The following is an 18494-nucleotide window of genomic DNA, read 5'->3' as shown; positions in this document are numbered from 1 at the left end:
TTGGTTGCAAGACTCTAAAGTAATGAAGTTGCTCATTCTCATGAAGTCTACATTAGAATGGGAGAGATAAGAAAATAAATAATTGTGTATTATAACAACAAAAAAAAGCAGTATAAAAGGTATACAGAGAGTAGGGGGAATTTAAGATGACATCTGAACAGACCTAAAGGGAGGGGGTCGTGCATATCTTAACCAAGAGTGTTCTAGACAGAGAGAACAGCCAGCACAAAAACCTTGAGTGATTAGCATGTCTGAGTAAAGGTCAATGTGGCTAAAAGGCAATGAATGAGGAGGTCAAAAAGACAACAGAGGCAGATTGTCCATAGCCTTACAGACCCCTGCAAAGACTTCAGTTTTGTTAACTGAGAGGGCAACCTTTGGAGGGTTCTGAGTGGAAGTGGCGTGGATGTGAAATGTGGTTAAAAAGATCACTCTAGTTGCTGTTACAAACAAACCACAGAAGGATATAATCAAGGAGACTAGTTAGGGTACTGCTGCTGAGAAAAGATTACAAGAGAACATGGAGACAGAGGCAAGGTGAAAGATTAGGAAGCCATTGCTATAAATCCGGCATGAGACAGTGGTGGTTTGGATTCGGCTGGCAACAAAGGAAAGTAATAAGAGGAGGTAAGACTTGATAGGATTTGCTAATGGACTGGAATAGGGTATGATATAGAGGCCTCAAGTGTTATTGTTACGCCACTAATATGTTTTGTCCACTCCTTCAATCAAGGAGGTATCTTTAAATAAATTAGTCTTTATAGTTCTTCACTGCATCCTAGTCTCTTCCAGTCCCCAAAGCTCTTACCATCTTTTGTTGATTTTGTGGCGAGCACCCCACAGTCAATAACTCGCACATCTGCATAAGGTCTGCTTGCAGCATCAGTTTTCAGATTTTCAATTTGTTCTATGACTTCAAATCCAGAAATAACCAGTCCAAAGACAACATGTACCCTGTCACAATATAAATTCAAGAAATTATTGGTTTGGTGACAGCTAACCTATGAATAGTAATCAAGATAACTTGTTAATAAATGACACAGCCAAAGACCTGAAAATAAAATGAATGTATTTGATGCATGAAGCCACCAGAAGGGAAAGAAAACTTGAAATCTGTTTCATAAAAGGAAACAACGAAAAAATTTGGCCTCCATTAAACTGAGTCTGGGTTTTTCTCCCTTTCTAATAATGGCTCTTAACCATTTTAGGGTAAAAAGTCTGCACTCAATACTGAGAAACTGTCTTTCCAAGGATATTCAATACTGCATGGCTGAGAAGCCCATCCACAGACACAGGTTAAAGATTCCTTCCGTGACATAAGAGGCATAGTGCCTCAAAACTACTGCACCTTGTGATGCTTGAAGAGCAAGGTTATAAGAGATGACCCAGGCATCAAGAGTATCCACAGAGGACACACCTGAAGTCTAATGTGTCCTTATGACTGGCTACCCTAACCACCACCAAGATCATAAGAATGTAACTCTTACCCATCCAGGTGTGGAGCAGGTTTTGTAGTACTGTGTAATAAACATCAACACAAAGATGATGTCAAGAACGACGTGTTCGGGTGAAGAGAGCAGAAGGGTTTAAACACAGCATGTAGAGAACAAAGAAGTAAAGATAAAAAGATGGAGAAAAAGTTAAACATAATAAATAAATATCTAACCTTCAAGACCCCAAACCAGCAATAATAGCCACTTTACTAAGAAAAAAAAAAATCAAAGCAAGATTATAATGAATTATAAAATCATACCTATTAGATAATATGCATATATAGAACATATGAAATAGGTTTCATCTGAGTTATATCCACAAATATTAACATAAATACATATTAAAATTAAAAATACTTTCAAATCCAAAACAACAAAAAACAAACATTAAAAAAACCTCAAAACTTATAATTAAAAAAGGAAAAGCACCTATCATGTCCCCTATGGATTGCAAAGTGGGATCAACACTTGTCCCACACACTTAGATGAGTTCTTCTATTTATTATTTCTCATACTGAGTCAGTCTGCAGCTTTTAGGCAGGCAGATGGAGGAAGGCCTCAGGAGTCCTGTTTTCAGAACTTCCTGCACCTTTCCTCACACAAGGTGAGATTCTGCCACTTACAGTAATTCCGAAAATGCAATGGGGAGAAAAATCTTCATCTAACAATTTTGATAGCAAAGTCATGATGGACACTATAGACCTTAAATTTCTATTGCTCAGAAAATACTCAATCAGCTTCTTCTACAGTCACAAACTTCTTGGACAGTCTACGGGGTATATTTGGTTAAGGAACTTTAAACCCAAGCTGATTTCCCATAGCATTTTCACAAATCTTCAAACTGCTTGAATTGCAGTGCAAAAATCCAAAAGCAGATAATCAGAATTATATACCACAAGTATCTTAGTTTATAAGAATGAAAAGCAGATATCTGAGAGAGAGGTCACTGGATATCAGGCTGCACTAAAGCAATGAATAATACTAAAAGCATCCATATAAACTTTTATGTTCATTTTGAGGAAGTTTAAGACATCTAAGTACATAAAACACAAATTTAGCCTTTGCAACAATGCCAAACTTTACTGTAAAAGAAATTGTAATGCTTATACTTACATTAAGCATATTCAGTTCTGTAAGATGACTACAGTTATTTTTTAAAAAATTAAAATGTCAAAATTAAGTTTTAAACTTTTAAAGGAAATCTTGAGTTTTAAAACTAAAAGTCTCAAATATTCCTTAGAAGAACGAGAATTTAAAAATTCAAGCCCATGTAATTATAAAAATGAAAACAGGCAGCAAAAAAAAAAAAAAAAAAAAGAAAAGAAAATCTAGTGAATTGTGAGGAGCCACTAATGCCCCTAAATTATTAATCATTAAACTAGCATTAAAAATGGATAATTATTTTATAATAGAAATGTACTTCCCATAATTATAAAACTCTACCAAGCACACTAAAAATAAGAGACTACTACATAAGCTAGACAGATTCCAATATATAAAAGATGTAAAGAGTGCTTCTAAAAATGTAAAAATTTCTCAAGAGATCAGTCTCAAATACATAAAAATGAAAGCAATGAATGGATTGTTGGTTAGATACGTTCCTCTTCCTTACTTGATCCTTTCTCATAGTTCAGATATTCAAGTATTGGGGAAAGCCTACAGATTTTTCTAGAACACACAAAGTCCTATTCCATTTGCCATCTTGGCTAATAAAAAACCACCTTATGGCAAACCTTTGGTGAGATAAGACAACCTAGCAAACTACTGTGATGCAGTAACATACTACTTGAGAATAGAATACACATCGTTAAGACATTTAAGTTTTTTGTCTGTTTTTTGGTGTGGGGGACTGCACCCAGGTCCTCCACATACTATTCCACTGAGCTATACTCCCAGTCCCAAGTTTTGTTTTCAATTCAAATGAAAACTGAAGGATAAATAAACTTGGTACTTTTATTTGTAGTAGTGAAGAAAAGAAAGACAGAATTGCCTCTTTCTTTTGAAGACAACTTTCAGTCTGCCCATGGTGCCTAAAGTGATGTAAATAATTTAATTTACTCACATCTGCACCTGGGATCCAGAATTGGAATCCAGAAATGTAAATGTGTACTTTAACTGGGCTGGACTACATATTAAGAATTACCAAAAAGAAGCCTTCTAGGGTTCTAAGCCTACATCCCAGGAGTAGAAATCCCAAGGTAAAGTAGGCTGACTGGCACTGGGCTGAAGTCTATAAGAACGAACAGAGAACATTAACTAAATTACAAAAAAAGGGGTATAAGAAGACAGGGGACATGATTTTGTACAGTGTAGACTACTAAAACAGGCAAAGAGATCTTATCCATTAACTTTTTGTTGTTGTTGTTGTTTGTGGCACTAGGGATTGAACCCAGGGCCATGTACATGCTAGGCAAGTGCACTACCACTGGGTCACATCCTCAGTCTTCATCCCTCTAACTCTTAACTGTACTCATCTTTCAAAACTATAAAGCTCTTTAAAGAACCAAGTAGTAGTGACACACTCAGTAAGTGAAAACCTTAAGAAGGCCAGAGACTATAATAAATGTGTAAGTTTATACAAGCTTATTAAAACATATCTAAGGGAGAAACAAACACAAATAGCATTTCAGTTATAAAACCTTTCAACATATATACATTTCCATTTTCTCCTGTCACTTAGAATTTACTTAAAAATGTACATGGCAAGAGTTCATTTAAACCTTGTAAATCCTAGAAATCAAAAAATATCACTGTTACTCCAAAGAACAATCTACATTTTTACACTATTAGAGAATCCTTTGACCTTATGCAGAAATTACTAGTTCTGTACTAAAAGGAGACTGAAAACCATAATATAAACTATAAGCCCTCTACTCTCCCACCAGAAGATGTTGTAGAAACAGAGTGGACAAGCCACCAATATTAAAATACACTTCCCAGGATTAACCATGAGCTATAAAACATACTTGTTGTACAAGTAATGCTGCTTTACAGAACAAGCAGAAAGCTTTTTTATTTTTATTTTCTTAAAATGTTTCAAAGCACATAACAACAGGCTTAAAGAGATAAAGGCAAAGAAAGAGAAAGAGAGAGCCTTAGAGTAATGAGACATTACCTTTGGAGCGCACGGTGTAACACTCTTTCTGTAAATTTTACACAAAAATGGCAAGAAATAAATTGTAATACACTTTTAAGACAAGACTGAATCTATGTTTTAATATCAATATAACTTTGAAATTAAATATTTTAGAGTTTAAAGCAAAGCAAGAAAGCTTTTTAAAATGGAGGGCTCTAAATTTTCTTTCACAAAGGATATTTATGTAGAGATGATTTATGCTTAAAAAATAGCACTGTGGTTAAAGCAGGAATCTGCTCAGATCATTAATAATCTAACATAAAAGTGCTGATAGATAAATAATGATTAACAAAACATTACATTTCCTTTCACAAGTCCCCCAAACTAAATAAGGCAACTAACATCTTCTTCAAATGAGAATAAAATTACTGAGTATAAGCATAAATATGCCCAGGAGCAATTAACACTAGTCAAAAGTTAAAAAAAAAAAAAAAAATTCACTGGAAAAAACTGAGTTAAGATAATTCAAAATAAAGTTTCAAGGAACTTTTTACTAATTCACTTCTAATAATTAAAGAATCAACCATGTTTGTACAATTTGACCTTTTTGTCAGTTATATATCACAACAGACCACTTTCAGGAGGTGTTGAGTAAATGTAACATACACTTTTAAGTCAAGTCACTGAACATACTAATAAAAAATAATAAAGCAGCATAACTAGAATTTTAGGGATTTTCTCAGAGGATAAAAATGCAAGAGAGATGAAAGTATAAGAGTGTACTAAAAGGAGACTGAAAACCATAATATAAACTATAATCCCTCTACTCTAGAGGGATTATAGTTTATATAAAATATAAACTATAATCTTGGCTATAGTAAATAGTTTTCCTATCTAGTCTCTGATTTTCCACATTTTTCAAAGAACACACACTGCTCAATTTTAACTGTAAATGTATCTATTACTACTACTTAGATTAAAAAAAACAAACAAACCCTATTCTGCCATGGACAAAAAGCTTGATGGGTGCTTTAGACATATTAACTCCTGAAATATTTAAAAATGTTTTAATTTCTTGTAAATGATACATGGATTAGTGTCAAAAGAACATGTTTGAAAGAATGTGGGGTTTCATGAATACTGTAAAAAATAAGTATTCCACGTATAAAACAATACAAAAAAAGGAAATAAAGATAACCTACTTCTAATTTAGCTTTTAACATGCAATTCTCTCGGTTCAACTCCTGAAACTATGACACTGAACGGAAGAGGCACCAAACTGTATCTAATGATGAAGCTTTTATCAGGGCAACAGAAACTAACATAGTCACCTCACAATGCTCTACCTATGTATCCCAAAGTCACCAAAATATAAGAGCTTTCTAAAATTCGGCATAGTATTAAGGTAATCAAAACCACAAAAACTACTAGATATAAAATTTCTTCCATGTTGCTGATACATGTGCCACATAAACCCTAATTAATATTAAGCCTGAATTTTAGGGATGATATTTGATAATCAGAGAAGCTGGCTTATAGGTTAAGACTCATATACATCTGACAAATAAAAAAGGAAAAAAAAGATTCACACACATTTTAGCTCATGGAAAACTCCAAAACTAACATGCAAAGGTTTAATCCCCACCCCCCAAAAAGGAAGGTTTAAAAAGCTGGAATTTCTCAGATTATTAACACTTACTAGCATTTTTTTCCTCACAAAATTAATGATAAGTGGGTAAAAAGAACATTTCTATCCTCAATCTACCCCAAATGTTAACATAGCTTTAAAAAATACCTTAAAACCAACTGCCCTTACCTCCCTCTTTGCTCTGGTATCCTGAAATGATGAGCACTCACCTCTCATTCAGGTGGGTAGCCTCTTGCAAGTCTGTTTTTTAAATGATGTCAAACAATTCTAGAGCATCAAATTCCACTGCCCCAACACACACACACACACACACTCTCACACACACTCTCTCTCTCTCTCTCTCACTCGTTTTGTGACAGATAAAATGTAACAGGACTGAGGTGTAGCTCAGGACTAGAACACATGCCTAGCATGCACAAGGCTCTGGCTTCAATCCCCAATATTGCTGTCTCCCAAACTGTTTAAGGGTCAAAGCGTGGCTTTTCCATATTATCTTGTTTACTTATATTTTTATAATTATCATGACTACTGACACTAGCCAGCAAGAGGAACTGTTCTCTAAAGTTCTGCAGGTTTCTCTACTCGATGGCTGTGACATAAAGCCTACACAGACTAATATTCTTTAAGCAACTCATGGACTGCTGCTCCTGATTTAGATAAGATGGGCCTTAAGCTTCTTTGAGACACCTTTCAGACTGATGAAACTTAGGCAAATATAAATATTTCCTTCAGGCAAGACAATGTTTGCATATAAACATTCCACATATTCAGAAACTTGGGAGCATTTTACAAAGCATTTATTCCTTTTATGACAACTTCCACATCAAAATGTTTCATCTTTAAAAGTAGGAACAGATACTTAACAAAAAAGAAAAGTTAAAAAAGAACTCAAGGTATATAGGAAACAAAACATAACCAAGGCTTTTGATAGCTAGTGTCCTATCTAAGAAAGGTCATTTAATGACAAAATATAAGCTATGTACCTAATCTTAATTCTGTCTTATTCCACATCTTTACCTTTTCAAATAATGCATATAAAACAGTAAAAATTAGATCCATAATTATTACTAACCAGCAAAAAGGAAAAAGGTTTCCCCAAATATCACTTTCTCAGCAAAATGCTTGCTGTCTCTAATACTTAACTAAATTCAGAACAGAGACATTAACAAAATTATGTAGCTGATAGTGTGCAGCATTCTTTCCCTAACAATTTCTTTCATATTATGAATCAAGTTTCTATAATCTGGATTTTCCATGGTTCTTCTTCCTTATTTAGCATTACCTGTAGAATGAAAAGGTTGTTTTAGATGATTTCTAATTCTATTTCTACTCTAAGACTATGATTCTATGGCTTTTATTTATTTATTTTTGCAGAGCTGGGGATTAAACCCAGGGCCCTACACGTGCTAATTAAGTACTCTATCGCTGAGCTACGTGCCCAACCCTTTCTATTTTGTTTTGAGACAAGATTTCACTAAGATACCCAGGCTGGCCTCTAACTCGCAACTCCCAAGCAGCTGGGTATAGGTATGTGTCATAAACCTAGCTCGAGGTCTTCGAATTCCTTAAAAAAATGATTCAAATGAACAAATCATTGTTTCCTTAATGATTTGTGGAGACAGTGGCATATACCACTTATTTCATGTTTGAGAACTATCCCAAAAAGAATTAGTTTTCTTCTATATAAGCCTCCAAAAGCAAAAGTCATTAAGACTAACCAGCAGCAGATTTAAGCAGTTACTGTAAAATGTACAAATAGTTTTATATAAAAATCTGACTTTCATCACATGTACAATTATCCCAGTCAAAGAAAGCAATATATGCAAAATTATGTTGAATAAAAATGACATATGCCTTAGAAGGGGAGTTGTTAACCGTGTAAAACAAGAATTCACAAAGCACATGAATCCTTGTGCAACACTGTGCCAAGAATCACACTAACAGCACCAAATTTAGCCCGTAGGAAATGTAGAACAACAGATTTATAACATAAGCTACACTTAAGCAAAAATATATGAAAAGTCCTCATTAAGCCTATTAAAACATGAACTATAAAGGCAGTCCTTTTCAACATCACTTCTTTAGCTATCCTTTATTTTTCAGATTTCAGAACTGCTGCTAAAGGTGTCCCTAGGAAGGGCTGTGGTAATAGGATAAAAGGCAGTGGGAAGCCATCACTTAGCTTTATGACCATCACAGCTATTATCTGTGATAACATAACACAACTTAAACACTGTACCATACACTTTTTTACTACTTTCAACTCCAAAAGGATTTGGGCTTGTGAACCATGAAGTTTCAAAGATTTTTTATGGGTCACCATATCCACTTTACCTACTCTTTCCACAAATGCAAAGATGTGTTTTATTCAAAAATGTGAATGTTAGTTTGATTTTATCCTGCATCTCATGATATTGGTATTTTCAGCCATCATAAGGAAACAGCACAAACACAAGTTTCTTAAAAAAAAAAAAAAAAAAGAAAAAAAAAAAAAAGGTGGATGAGGATTTTGTGTACACGTGTACAAAATTACTCTTAACTGTTAAACTTTTTTCCAGAAATAAACTTCAGACTGAATTTTCATGAGATAATAATAAGCAGGAAATTTTCTTTTCTTTCTTCTTGTTTTTTTGTTTTTAATTTTTTTAATGGTAGTGGAGGAACCCAGGTGCACTTTACCACTGAGCTCTATCCCCAGCATTTTTTTTTTTTTAATTTTTGCAACAGGGCTAAGTTGCCCGGCTGGTCTCCCGGGTTGCTGGGATTACAGGCTTGTACCACTGTACCCAGTGAAAATTTTCTTTTGATCACAAGCTCATAGTGCCACATGAAAATGAGTTTACAATTTTTAATCCTAACTTATTGATGTTAAAAATTTCACTTGACAGTCCTCTTCAAAAATAGCAATCCAATGTAAAAGTAGGCCATGCTGAAAATAGTAATGGTTTTTACTAAACATTCCTAGAAAAGAGTTATTAACTAAATAACACAAAAATAAGATACTTCTATGTTTTCTGAAGAGAATCTCACAGACTATGTCTTAATTATTAAGTGAAGTGCAGCATCTTTAATTCACTTTGTAGACAAACTCATCTACATGTGATAATGGCAAGAAGCTGCTGCTACCTGATAAATCAAATTCTAAATGTAAAGATATAAAAAAAGGAAATCTAAAAGAAACTTTAGAGCCCTCAGATGGTAGCTTCTTGACCAATGAGTAGTTTTTCATGTTCAGAGTTCAGATAAGCTTAAAAATGGAAATGGGAAACCTCAGAGTAAACAGTTTATACATTAAGTCATTACAAAAAAGTTTTTAAAATATTTCTATTTTTTATTGGCCCTTAAGAATGTTAAGAATAAAAAACTACTCTAATAAACACATATTATAACTAATAAGCTATGGGATCAAAACAAGATACAGGAACAACTGTCTTAGGATTTTTTCCTGTATAACTCCAAGCATAATCATCTTTTATCAGCTTTCCATTTTTAGGACATTCTTAGGAATAGAATGTCCCTTATCTGAACATTATCAGATCATGTTGGAAATCTATTTTTTTAGACAAATTTAAAATATGAGTTTATATGAATAATTTGGTCCTTTAAAGACAGGGAAGCGCCCTTCATACTCATCCATTCAGAAAGATGTCAAAGAAAACTTTTTCTGATAAACCATGAATAAAATATTTCTCCAACGTATACAGGATAAGTGAGACTTTCAATCAAAAGCATTAAACCTCATGCTGCACACAACTATCTTTATTCCATATGATGGGATTGTAATTAAAATAGGTTTTAGAGTACATTTAGACAAAAATTTAAATTTTTTAAAATGCTGGTTCAACAGCAAATCACCTATTTCCATATGACATCAGGAAATAATGGTACCTCTCTGAAAATTAGCTCAAAGAGCAACAGTAAGAGAGAAAAATAAGTATACAATGGTTTACTAAAACCAACTGCTTTCCATGCTGAAGGTACATCTATATGGTCCTATACTATGAAGAATTTTTAAATGTGCATCAATAGTTTATATTCCAATCCAGTTTTCATAAACCAAGTTATCAAATTTGGTAAGGGCCAAAGCCAATTTATTTTCTCATGTCAACAGCATAAATAATATATATCTTTAAGTTACATTTTTTAAGTTCCATTCTTCAAATCCAGGATGTATGCTGAATGCTGAGGTGGTTGTTAGAGATTACCAGTTACTATATAACATTAGAAATTAATAATAAAACCCAAGTTGACAGAATTTTAGCATTAAAGTTGCTTTAACTATACCATCTTTCTCATGAACAGCGCTTCTCTGTTTAGGAAAAACTCATCTCTGAATTATGCCTACTCACATGAAAAACTGGGAACCATTGGTATGTTTCCCTCGATTTGCCATTGACAAAAGGAACGCTCTGTCATGTTTGAGAATAAAGTTTTCATCTGTTTGAAGAAAACACAAATACGTCAGTCTCCCAATTATAAGACACTTTTAAAGTAATGCTCAAGTAATAAATAGAAAGCAAAGGATGAAATTCCTCTTCTGGTCAGTACAGATACTTGACAATATTTAGGAAAAAATTTTTCAACTAATCAAAAAAGAGCATAAAAATGCCAAAAGATACTAATGAAAGCCTTAAAGAAAAGAACATATATTTAATATTTTATACAAACAGCCTTAGAATAGTCACTTTTTGTAGTAACATACTTGGCTAAGCAGTACATAAGCTATTAACTTGCAGGAAAAACTAATAAGGAAATTTTTAGATAAATCTCTACAGTAAAATTCATTTCTTCCAAAATTTCCAATTAGCCTGCCAAATGTACTATATATGGGTGTTTAATAATCCTTTTATTTGTTTAATTTTCATATGGTAAAATTATTCAACTGAGTTGAAGTTATAAGAGCAAAAAGAATTAGATATTTTAAGTTTTAAGGACATGTCTAAATTAAGTATATGGATTATCAATCAGATCACAAAATTATCTAAGGAATTAACTTTTGTAAAAATAAAAATTGAAATGGCAAAATACAATTTTAAGATATAAAAGTATCTGCCACAAGGAACAACCACATTAAAGTGGCCTACAGCATTAAATTTTAAATTGCTAAATGCAGATAGAAGCAGCTAAAGAGCTGTTTCTTACTCATTTAGAGGAAAAAAATTCACCATAAAGATCACTTAGAGATCATATTAATTCCAGCAGAAACACCCTTATTAACTTAAAATTCCTTTTGACATTCATACAAACAAATCTTTCTTTAGAACAAACAGAAACATAGAAAACTTGAAAACATGATTACCTTGGGAACAGGCTTCTGAAAAAGAGTAGTAATCCATTTTCTCCCAAAGGAAATATAAAAGACTATTATAACACTGAAGCTTTTATAGCATTAAAACCTAGTAAGATTGGATCCCATTATAAATTTCTGCAACTGACTTTTCTAAGGCTTTTTGGGGCAAGTGCAATAGTTAGATTTATGCAAATGCTACTACTGTAGGAATAAAATACCATCATATATTTCTAGTATACGAAAGAAAACATACAAACCTTTGAGAAAGAAGAAAATACCAATTTTTATTCAAAGAAATTGCTTGGCTTAGGGGGAAAAAAAAACAGCTAGATTCTTTCCCCTGATATGGAACGAATAACTCATTGGGAAAGGAAAAAAAAAGATACACATACACTTATGAAATAACATAAAATTATTTTCCAAGTCTTCAAGCAATATAGAAATCCAGCCACAACCTGACCCAGACTGTCCATAAATTTATTAGGAAGGGTGCAAGGGAACAGAATTGGAGTTTGTGTTACTGAGCTTTGTTCTCTTACCTTTTCATTTTGCAAAAGACCACATTCTCTATAAACAAAAGAATATGTTGACAGTTTTAGGCAGGAAGATAGGAGTTTTCATGAATATAGTTGCCTAACCTCCATGCTGAAAGTCATGTTTAACCATAAAGTTAGCCTTAATTAATCTTGTCAATTAAAAGTTATATTACAATATAATTTATCCCCAAATTCATGCAAATAAAGTATTTTCATGCAGCATTAGTTTCATGCAAAAAGTGAACTATAAGTAAACCTCTTTTCATTAAAAGTATATGACCAAACTTGCTTTAATATCAGAACTGAAACAAAAGACCATAAAATATTAGGCCTTACCTTTAAAATATCCACCATAAATTGATTCTCCACCTTTTCCATTACCTGTAAATAATGAGCTATATTAAGCCATACTGAAAATTAAAAATGTACTAATACATATAGATTATTTTGAATGGTTTTAATTTGCTGAAGGAATCCGTGAACTTTATAAGTGGTGCATATAACCATAACTTTAAGAGTCCTCAATTAACTTCATCTTTAAAATATTATAATATCATTTTTAAAAAATGACTCTAGGACCCACTTATTTCAAGCATTAATCACACCAACAAAATTCTAGAATAAATTCAATTGGACAGTACTTTAGCATTCATTTTAAGGGTATTTATCACATAATTGTAATATTACTAAAATAAACTACATAAAAGCAAGTTAAATGTCATAGTATCTTATGTTTTCATACATTTTGGATCCATAGCATCTGTCCATCCCACAACTATGCACCAACCATATATATAACATTTCAATTATTCTGATATGATATTTCAATTAAAAAGTAATAATGAGATCTTTAAAAACTGACAGATGGAATTGAGAACATAACTTTTAGCTCTACCTTCACTGAAATCCCCACCCTGAATCATGAAGTTTTTAACCACACGGTGGAATGTAGAACCTTTATAACATAACTTCTTCCCAGTTGTTTTCCCAAGGCCTTTCTCCCCTGGGGGGAAAACAGAAAAAAATCGAAGTTTAGCTACAAACCCATCCTTCCAAGGAAAAGAACCAACCAATTATTCCACTGCCAAATCTCTCCTGTTTTTAGTTGGTATTTTAAGAGATAAAAAAAATAAATGATGTGACAATTTAAAAACATACGTATACACGCAAATCAAAGTAAACAATACAAAGCAATTGTTAGCTCACACTCTACATGCTACAAGAGAGAAAACTGGGGATGTTTATTTCTCTATAAACGAATGGGATCAAGGAAGTTGATGCAAAGATTGTGTGTGTGTGTGAAGAAGTACGAATTTTACATTTTTAGTTTGCTATTTCTCATTTTAAACTAATATTATCTCCATTTTTCTACTTATTTAGGACATAAATCCAATTATACACAATAAAGAACAATTTTATTATGTTCTACCTCTCCATCTTCTAGCCTTAAATTTGTTTTTTTCTTTTCTTTCTCTGTGTGTATGTTTCTAGGGATTGAATCCAGAGAGCTCATTCTACTACTAAGCTAGACCTCCAACTCTTTTTACTCTTTATTTAAAGCAGGTTTCACTAAGTTTCCAGGGCTGGCCTCAAATTTGCAATCCTTCTGCCTCAGTCTCCTAAGTAGTTGGGATTACAGGTGTATGCCATTACACTTGGCTAGCCCTATATTGCTTCTGAAATCTGAAGCGCTAAATTTGTAAAATACTGAAATTTGTAAAGTTCTACCAAAACAAATCGATTTTAAATGTCTATTATTTTATAAACTACAATGTATAGAAGATTCCATCACATGAAGTAGATTCTCACTTTCTTTTTCATTTTTAAGACCATTTCTTTCTTTTCCCTCTTATGAAATGCTTTCTTAATTTCACATAGGTTGGTATGATTATGTTTTTGGTTGCAAAAGCCATTTCTAAAGACCTTTATTTTTTCAGGAAAATATCTATTCTGTTAAAGGTAATACTATGCTGGGAGGGGGAGGGGGAGGGACAGGGAGAGAAAGAGAGAAAGAAAGAAAAGAAAGAAAGAGAGAGAGAGAGAGAGAGAGAGAGAGAGAAAGGAAGGAAGGAAGGACGGACGACATGCCTTGACTTCTCATCAGAAATTTAAAAATTCACTTACCTGAGCATAGGCAAAGGAAGTTTTTGCATGTTTTTGGACATATGTCTGAGAAGAGCTGAAACATAATGCGACCAACTGAAATAAAACACATGCGGAAGAAAAACCAATAAGCAAATTGATTATATATACCACATTATATATACGAAAAAGAAAATAAATAATTTGAAAGCCCATTTTTTAAATTCTTTTTAATTTCTAAAGAGTTACTGGGGAAGAATTTAACTGAGAGATATCAAGTAAAAAGAGTTCCACTTTTTTTGTTTGTGGTGCTGGAGATCAAATCCATTTACTCTTTTTATTAGTAAGAAGCCAAAATCATTCCAGTCCTAAAACTATAGGATGTTAAGTGTCTTTTACCGGGGCCCTGAATATCATATCCCTTTTCTACCTTACCTGAACTATGAACCATATTTAAGGCTTTTTTGTGGTGGTGGTGCCAGGGACTGAAACCAGGACCACATGCATGCTGGGCAGGCATTCTACTAGTGACCCATATCCCACAGCCACTTTTTTTTTTTTTGGTATCAGAGATTGAACCCAGAGGAGCTTAACCACTGAGCCAAAACCCCAGCCCTTCTTTTATTTCAAGACAGGGTATCACTAAGTTGCTGAGGCTGGTCTTGAACTTATGATCCTCTTGCCTTAGTCTCCCTAGTTGCTGGGATTAGAGGCATGTGCCACTGCAACCAGTAGAATACTCCTTTTGTTTAAATATTTTTAGTTGTAGATGGGCATAATTCCTTTATTTTATTTATTTATTTAGTGGTGCTGAGGATTGAACTCAGTGCCTCGCACATGCTAGGCAAGCACTCTACCACTAAGCTACAACTCCAGCTCCCAGAATATTCTTAATTAACAGTTGCATAACCTATAATTCCAGCAGCTTAGGAGAACTTGAAGTTCAAAGCCAGCCTCAGCAACTTGGCAAGGCCCTGTCTCAAAATAAAAAGTGAATAAAGGGCTAGGGATGTGGCTCAGTGGTTAAATAACCTTGGATTCAATCCCCAGAGCCAGCTTCCTGAACTGTACCACCCACACTTAATATTCATATTCTATTCCCCAAAAAAGCAGAAAGAGAACAGATCATGTTTCCCCAGAAGAACTAATACTTTCTACAATAACTAAGAAATGAGAAGTCTGCAACTTTGATTTAACCGTGCCATAGAGAAATAGGTCACAAATTTGATCTCAGGGAGTCCCTTACATTTGGATCTTAGCCCAAAGGCTGAGAAGTAATAAATACTCCTTTAAACTCTTCAAAGCAATTGAGACTGTATATGTAGACTATGTCCGATGCTATTTATCATATTATAAATCCAAACTCAAGACAATTTTAGAACACAATACACAAGCACACATTCCATTCACTGTGAGAGCAGTGATGCCACAAGTTACAAGTGGTGTGATTGCTAGAAAATGGGAGAGAATGAGAGCTAATACTATCTTAACATAAAAAGTTTTACTTTAAAAAACTTACTTGAAAGGGTCTTAATAAAATTGGAAAAGGAGTTTTAATTTATAATTAGTCTTCGGAGTCCCTTTCCCCCTTATTTAACAAAATCTTTTTCAGTATGAATATTTTTATTTATTCAGATTTAATAGACTAAGTCAGAATGAACTGTGGGTCAAATATAAGTCATATTTGGTACAGACACGACATCACTTGATTTACTCTATGCATCATTATGGTTTTAATTTACTCCTGACCATCTCATTCAGTTACTTTAAGGACAAAACAAACATACTGGATTACAAATATCTCTAATGCATAAGTGGGATCATAAATGACATCATATGACAAGATTTTCCTCTGTCAACATTCTGAGCCTATAGTTTTAATGAAGCCAAAGTCCGAAGCAATTTCAAAAATTTGAAGCTGATCTTGAAGAAAATAATGGAGGAAAAGGGGAAGATTTTTAAGTTAGGAATAATGTGTATAAAGTCATGTCAGAATCTTGAAAAATCTATGTATCTATATTAAATATCACTTTTATGTATATTTTATACCAGTATAACAAAAGTATTTTTTTTAGTTGTTAATGAACCTTTATTTTATTTATATGTGGTGCTGAGAATTGAACCCAGTGCCTCACCCATGCTAGGCAAGTGCTCTACCACTAAGCCACAACCCCAGCCCAACAAAAGTATTTTCATCAATCCTTATAATCTCTGGCAAAATTTCATCAAACACGTTCTTTGTGCAAACATGTCGGGAGGAGCACAAGAAGCAGCACCCAGATGCTGCAGTCAACTTCTCAGAGTTTTCTAAATGCTCAGAGAGGTGGAAGACCACATCTGCTAAGACGAAACAAAAACATGAAGACATGGTAAAGGCAGACAAGGCCCATTATGAAAGAGAAATGAAAACCTTTTTCCCTCCTATAGGGGAAACAAAAAAGTTCAAGGATCCTAATGCATCCAAGAGATCCCATCAGCTTTCTTGTTCTAAGTATCACCTAAAAATCAAAGGAGAACATCCTGGCCTGTCTATCCATTGATGTCGCAAAGAAATTGGAAGAGGTGTGGCATAACATTGTTGCAGATGACAAGCAGCCCTATGAAAAGAGGGCTGCTAAATTGAGGGGAAAATACGAAAAGGATATTTCTGCCTACCAAGCTAAAGGAAAACCTGACAGGGCAAAAAAGGGAGTGTTTCAGGTTGAAAAAAGCAAGAGAAGGGGCTGGGGATGTGGCTCAAGCGGTAGCGCACTCGCCTGGCATGCGTGCAGCCCGGGTTCGATCCTCAGCACCACATACAAACAAAGATGTTGTGTCCGCCGAAAACTAAAAAATAAATAATAAAAAAATTCTCTCTTAAAAAAAAAAAAAAAAAAAAAAAAAAAACAAGAGAAAGAAGGAAGAACAGTAGACAAAGAAGATAAAGAGCACAAGGAGTAAGTTGGTTCTAGTGCAGGTTTTTTTTTCTTGCATACAGAGTATTTAACCCCCCTGTATATAAGTCACTCCTTTTTTTTTTTAAATTTTAGTTGTACACAATACATTTATTTTGTTTATTTATTTTTATGTGGTGTTGAGGTTTGAACCCGGGGCCACGCACATGCTAGGCAAGTGCTCTACCGCTGAGCCACAACCCCAGCCTCTAAGTCACTCTTTTTAAAGAAAAAAATTAAAAGTGTAGGGCTGTATAATGTTTGTGTTAAAACTATACAGGGTCCTTTTTTGTATACATACTGCCAAACGTGTCTTTAGATAGTCCTGTCCTGGTGGTATTTTTTCTTTTGGTTCTGGGGATTGAACTCAGGGATGCTTTACCAATGAGGTACATCCCCAGATCTTTTTATTTTTTATTTTGAAACTGGGTCTTGCTAAAATGCTGAGGCTGGTCTTGAACTTGTGATCCTCCTGCAGCAGCCTCCCCAGTCATTGGGATTATAGGCACATGCCACCCTACCCAGCTTCCTGGTGGTATTTTCAATAGACACCAACTTTGTCTGGCACAGTATGCGCGTTAAAAACTAGCACAGAAATTTAAAGCACGTTCTTGTTGGTTCATGGAACAAATTATGGGAAGCTTTTTCATCTTCAGGTATCTTTGATACAGCTTATAGTGTTGTTTTTATTAAATGAATACCATTCTGTAATTGAAAAAAAAGTTGTCACAGTTTTGTTGACATTCTGAATGTTTTGAAGTAAACACCATTTTTAAATTCAAAAACAAACAAACAACAATGACAAACTACCAAAATGCAGATCCTAGAAACAAGACAGGAAAAACCAAGATCCAGGTTTGTCAATCCTGATTCAACCACTAGGTGTCAGGAATAAAATCAGCAAGTACAAAGACCAAGTAAAACTGAACATCACCTTGCAATATTTTTTTCTAGTCAAGCAACTCTAGAATAACAAGGATTGTTTAGAAAACATCATAGTAGTCACATCACATGGCTTAGTGATAGAGCTAAGGCTCATATGCAGCTTTACTAGTTGAGTCTATACTGTTCTTACTAGACATTAATAGACATTGTTTGCTTTTCTACAATCTGAGATGTATCTCTCATTTTTATTAGAGTAAAAGTATGTAATAAATAAATATTTTGAATGACTGAAGATATACAAGACTATTTCAAATTATTAAATAAATTGGATATCCAAAGAAAACATTACATTGTAGGACATGACATATTATATAAGGCAAGAAAAGCACACTGCCCAACTAACTACAAACAAGGATTGAGGATAAGAGCAAAGGTAGGAAAAGATCACACTGGCTAGGCAAAGAGCAAAAAAATAGGAAGAAATTAAGAAACAGGAGCAACATTTCAATAAAATCAGGCATGGGGCTGGGGATGTGGCTCAAGCGGTAGCG

General features: G+C 33.8%; 1 protein-coding gene across 18 annotated transcripts in view; it reads right to left on the bottom strand.

Annotated features, from left to right (window-relative positions):
• Positions 1-18494, bottom strand: part of Nktr (natural killer cell triggering receptor) — a 46746-nt gene that overhangs the window by 17911 nt on the left and 10341 nt on the right. For 10 of the 18 annotated variants that reach the window (XM_046437225.2, XM_046437226.2, XM_058576721.1 and 7 more), the window contains 6 exons: positions 14168-14242; positions 12939-13046; positions 12380-12424; positions 10567-10654; positions 1488-1517; positions 809-954 (listed from right to left, as the gene is read on the bottom strand). In XM_046437225.2, coding sequence (XP_046293181.1) covers positions 809-954; positions 1488-1517; positions 10567-10654; positions 12380-12424; positions 12939-13046; positions 14168-14242 — 492 coding nt within the window. Of the gene's footprint in view, positions 1-808; positions 955-1487; positions 1518-4608; positions 4637-6997; positions 10655-12046; positions 12425-12938; positions 13047-14167; positions 14243-18494 lie in introns of those variants that run through there. The other 8 variants (XM_058576727.1, XM_046437224.2, XR_009226058.1 and 5 more) reach the window with 8 other exon arrangements.

This window comes from Marmota monax, unplaced genomic scaffold, assembly GCF_021218885.2.
Source record: "Marmota monax isolate L192 unplaced genomic scaffold, Marmota_monax_Labrador192_F-V1.1 WCK01_AAM20220418_F8-fsc00021, whole genome shotgun sequence".
NCBI lineage: Eukaryota > Metazoa > Chordata > Mammalia > Rodentia > Sciuridae > Marmota > Marmota monax.
The sequence above is the reverse complement of the archived record's forward strand: the minus strand, read 5'-3'. Positions and strand labels throughout refer to the sequence as shown.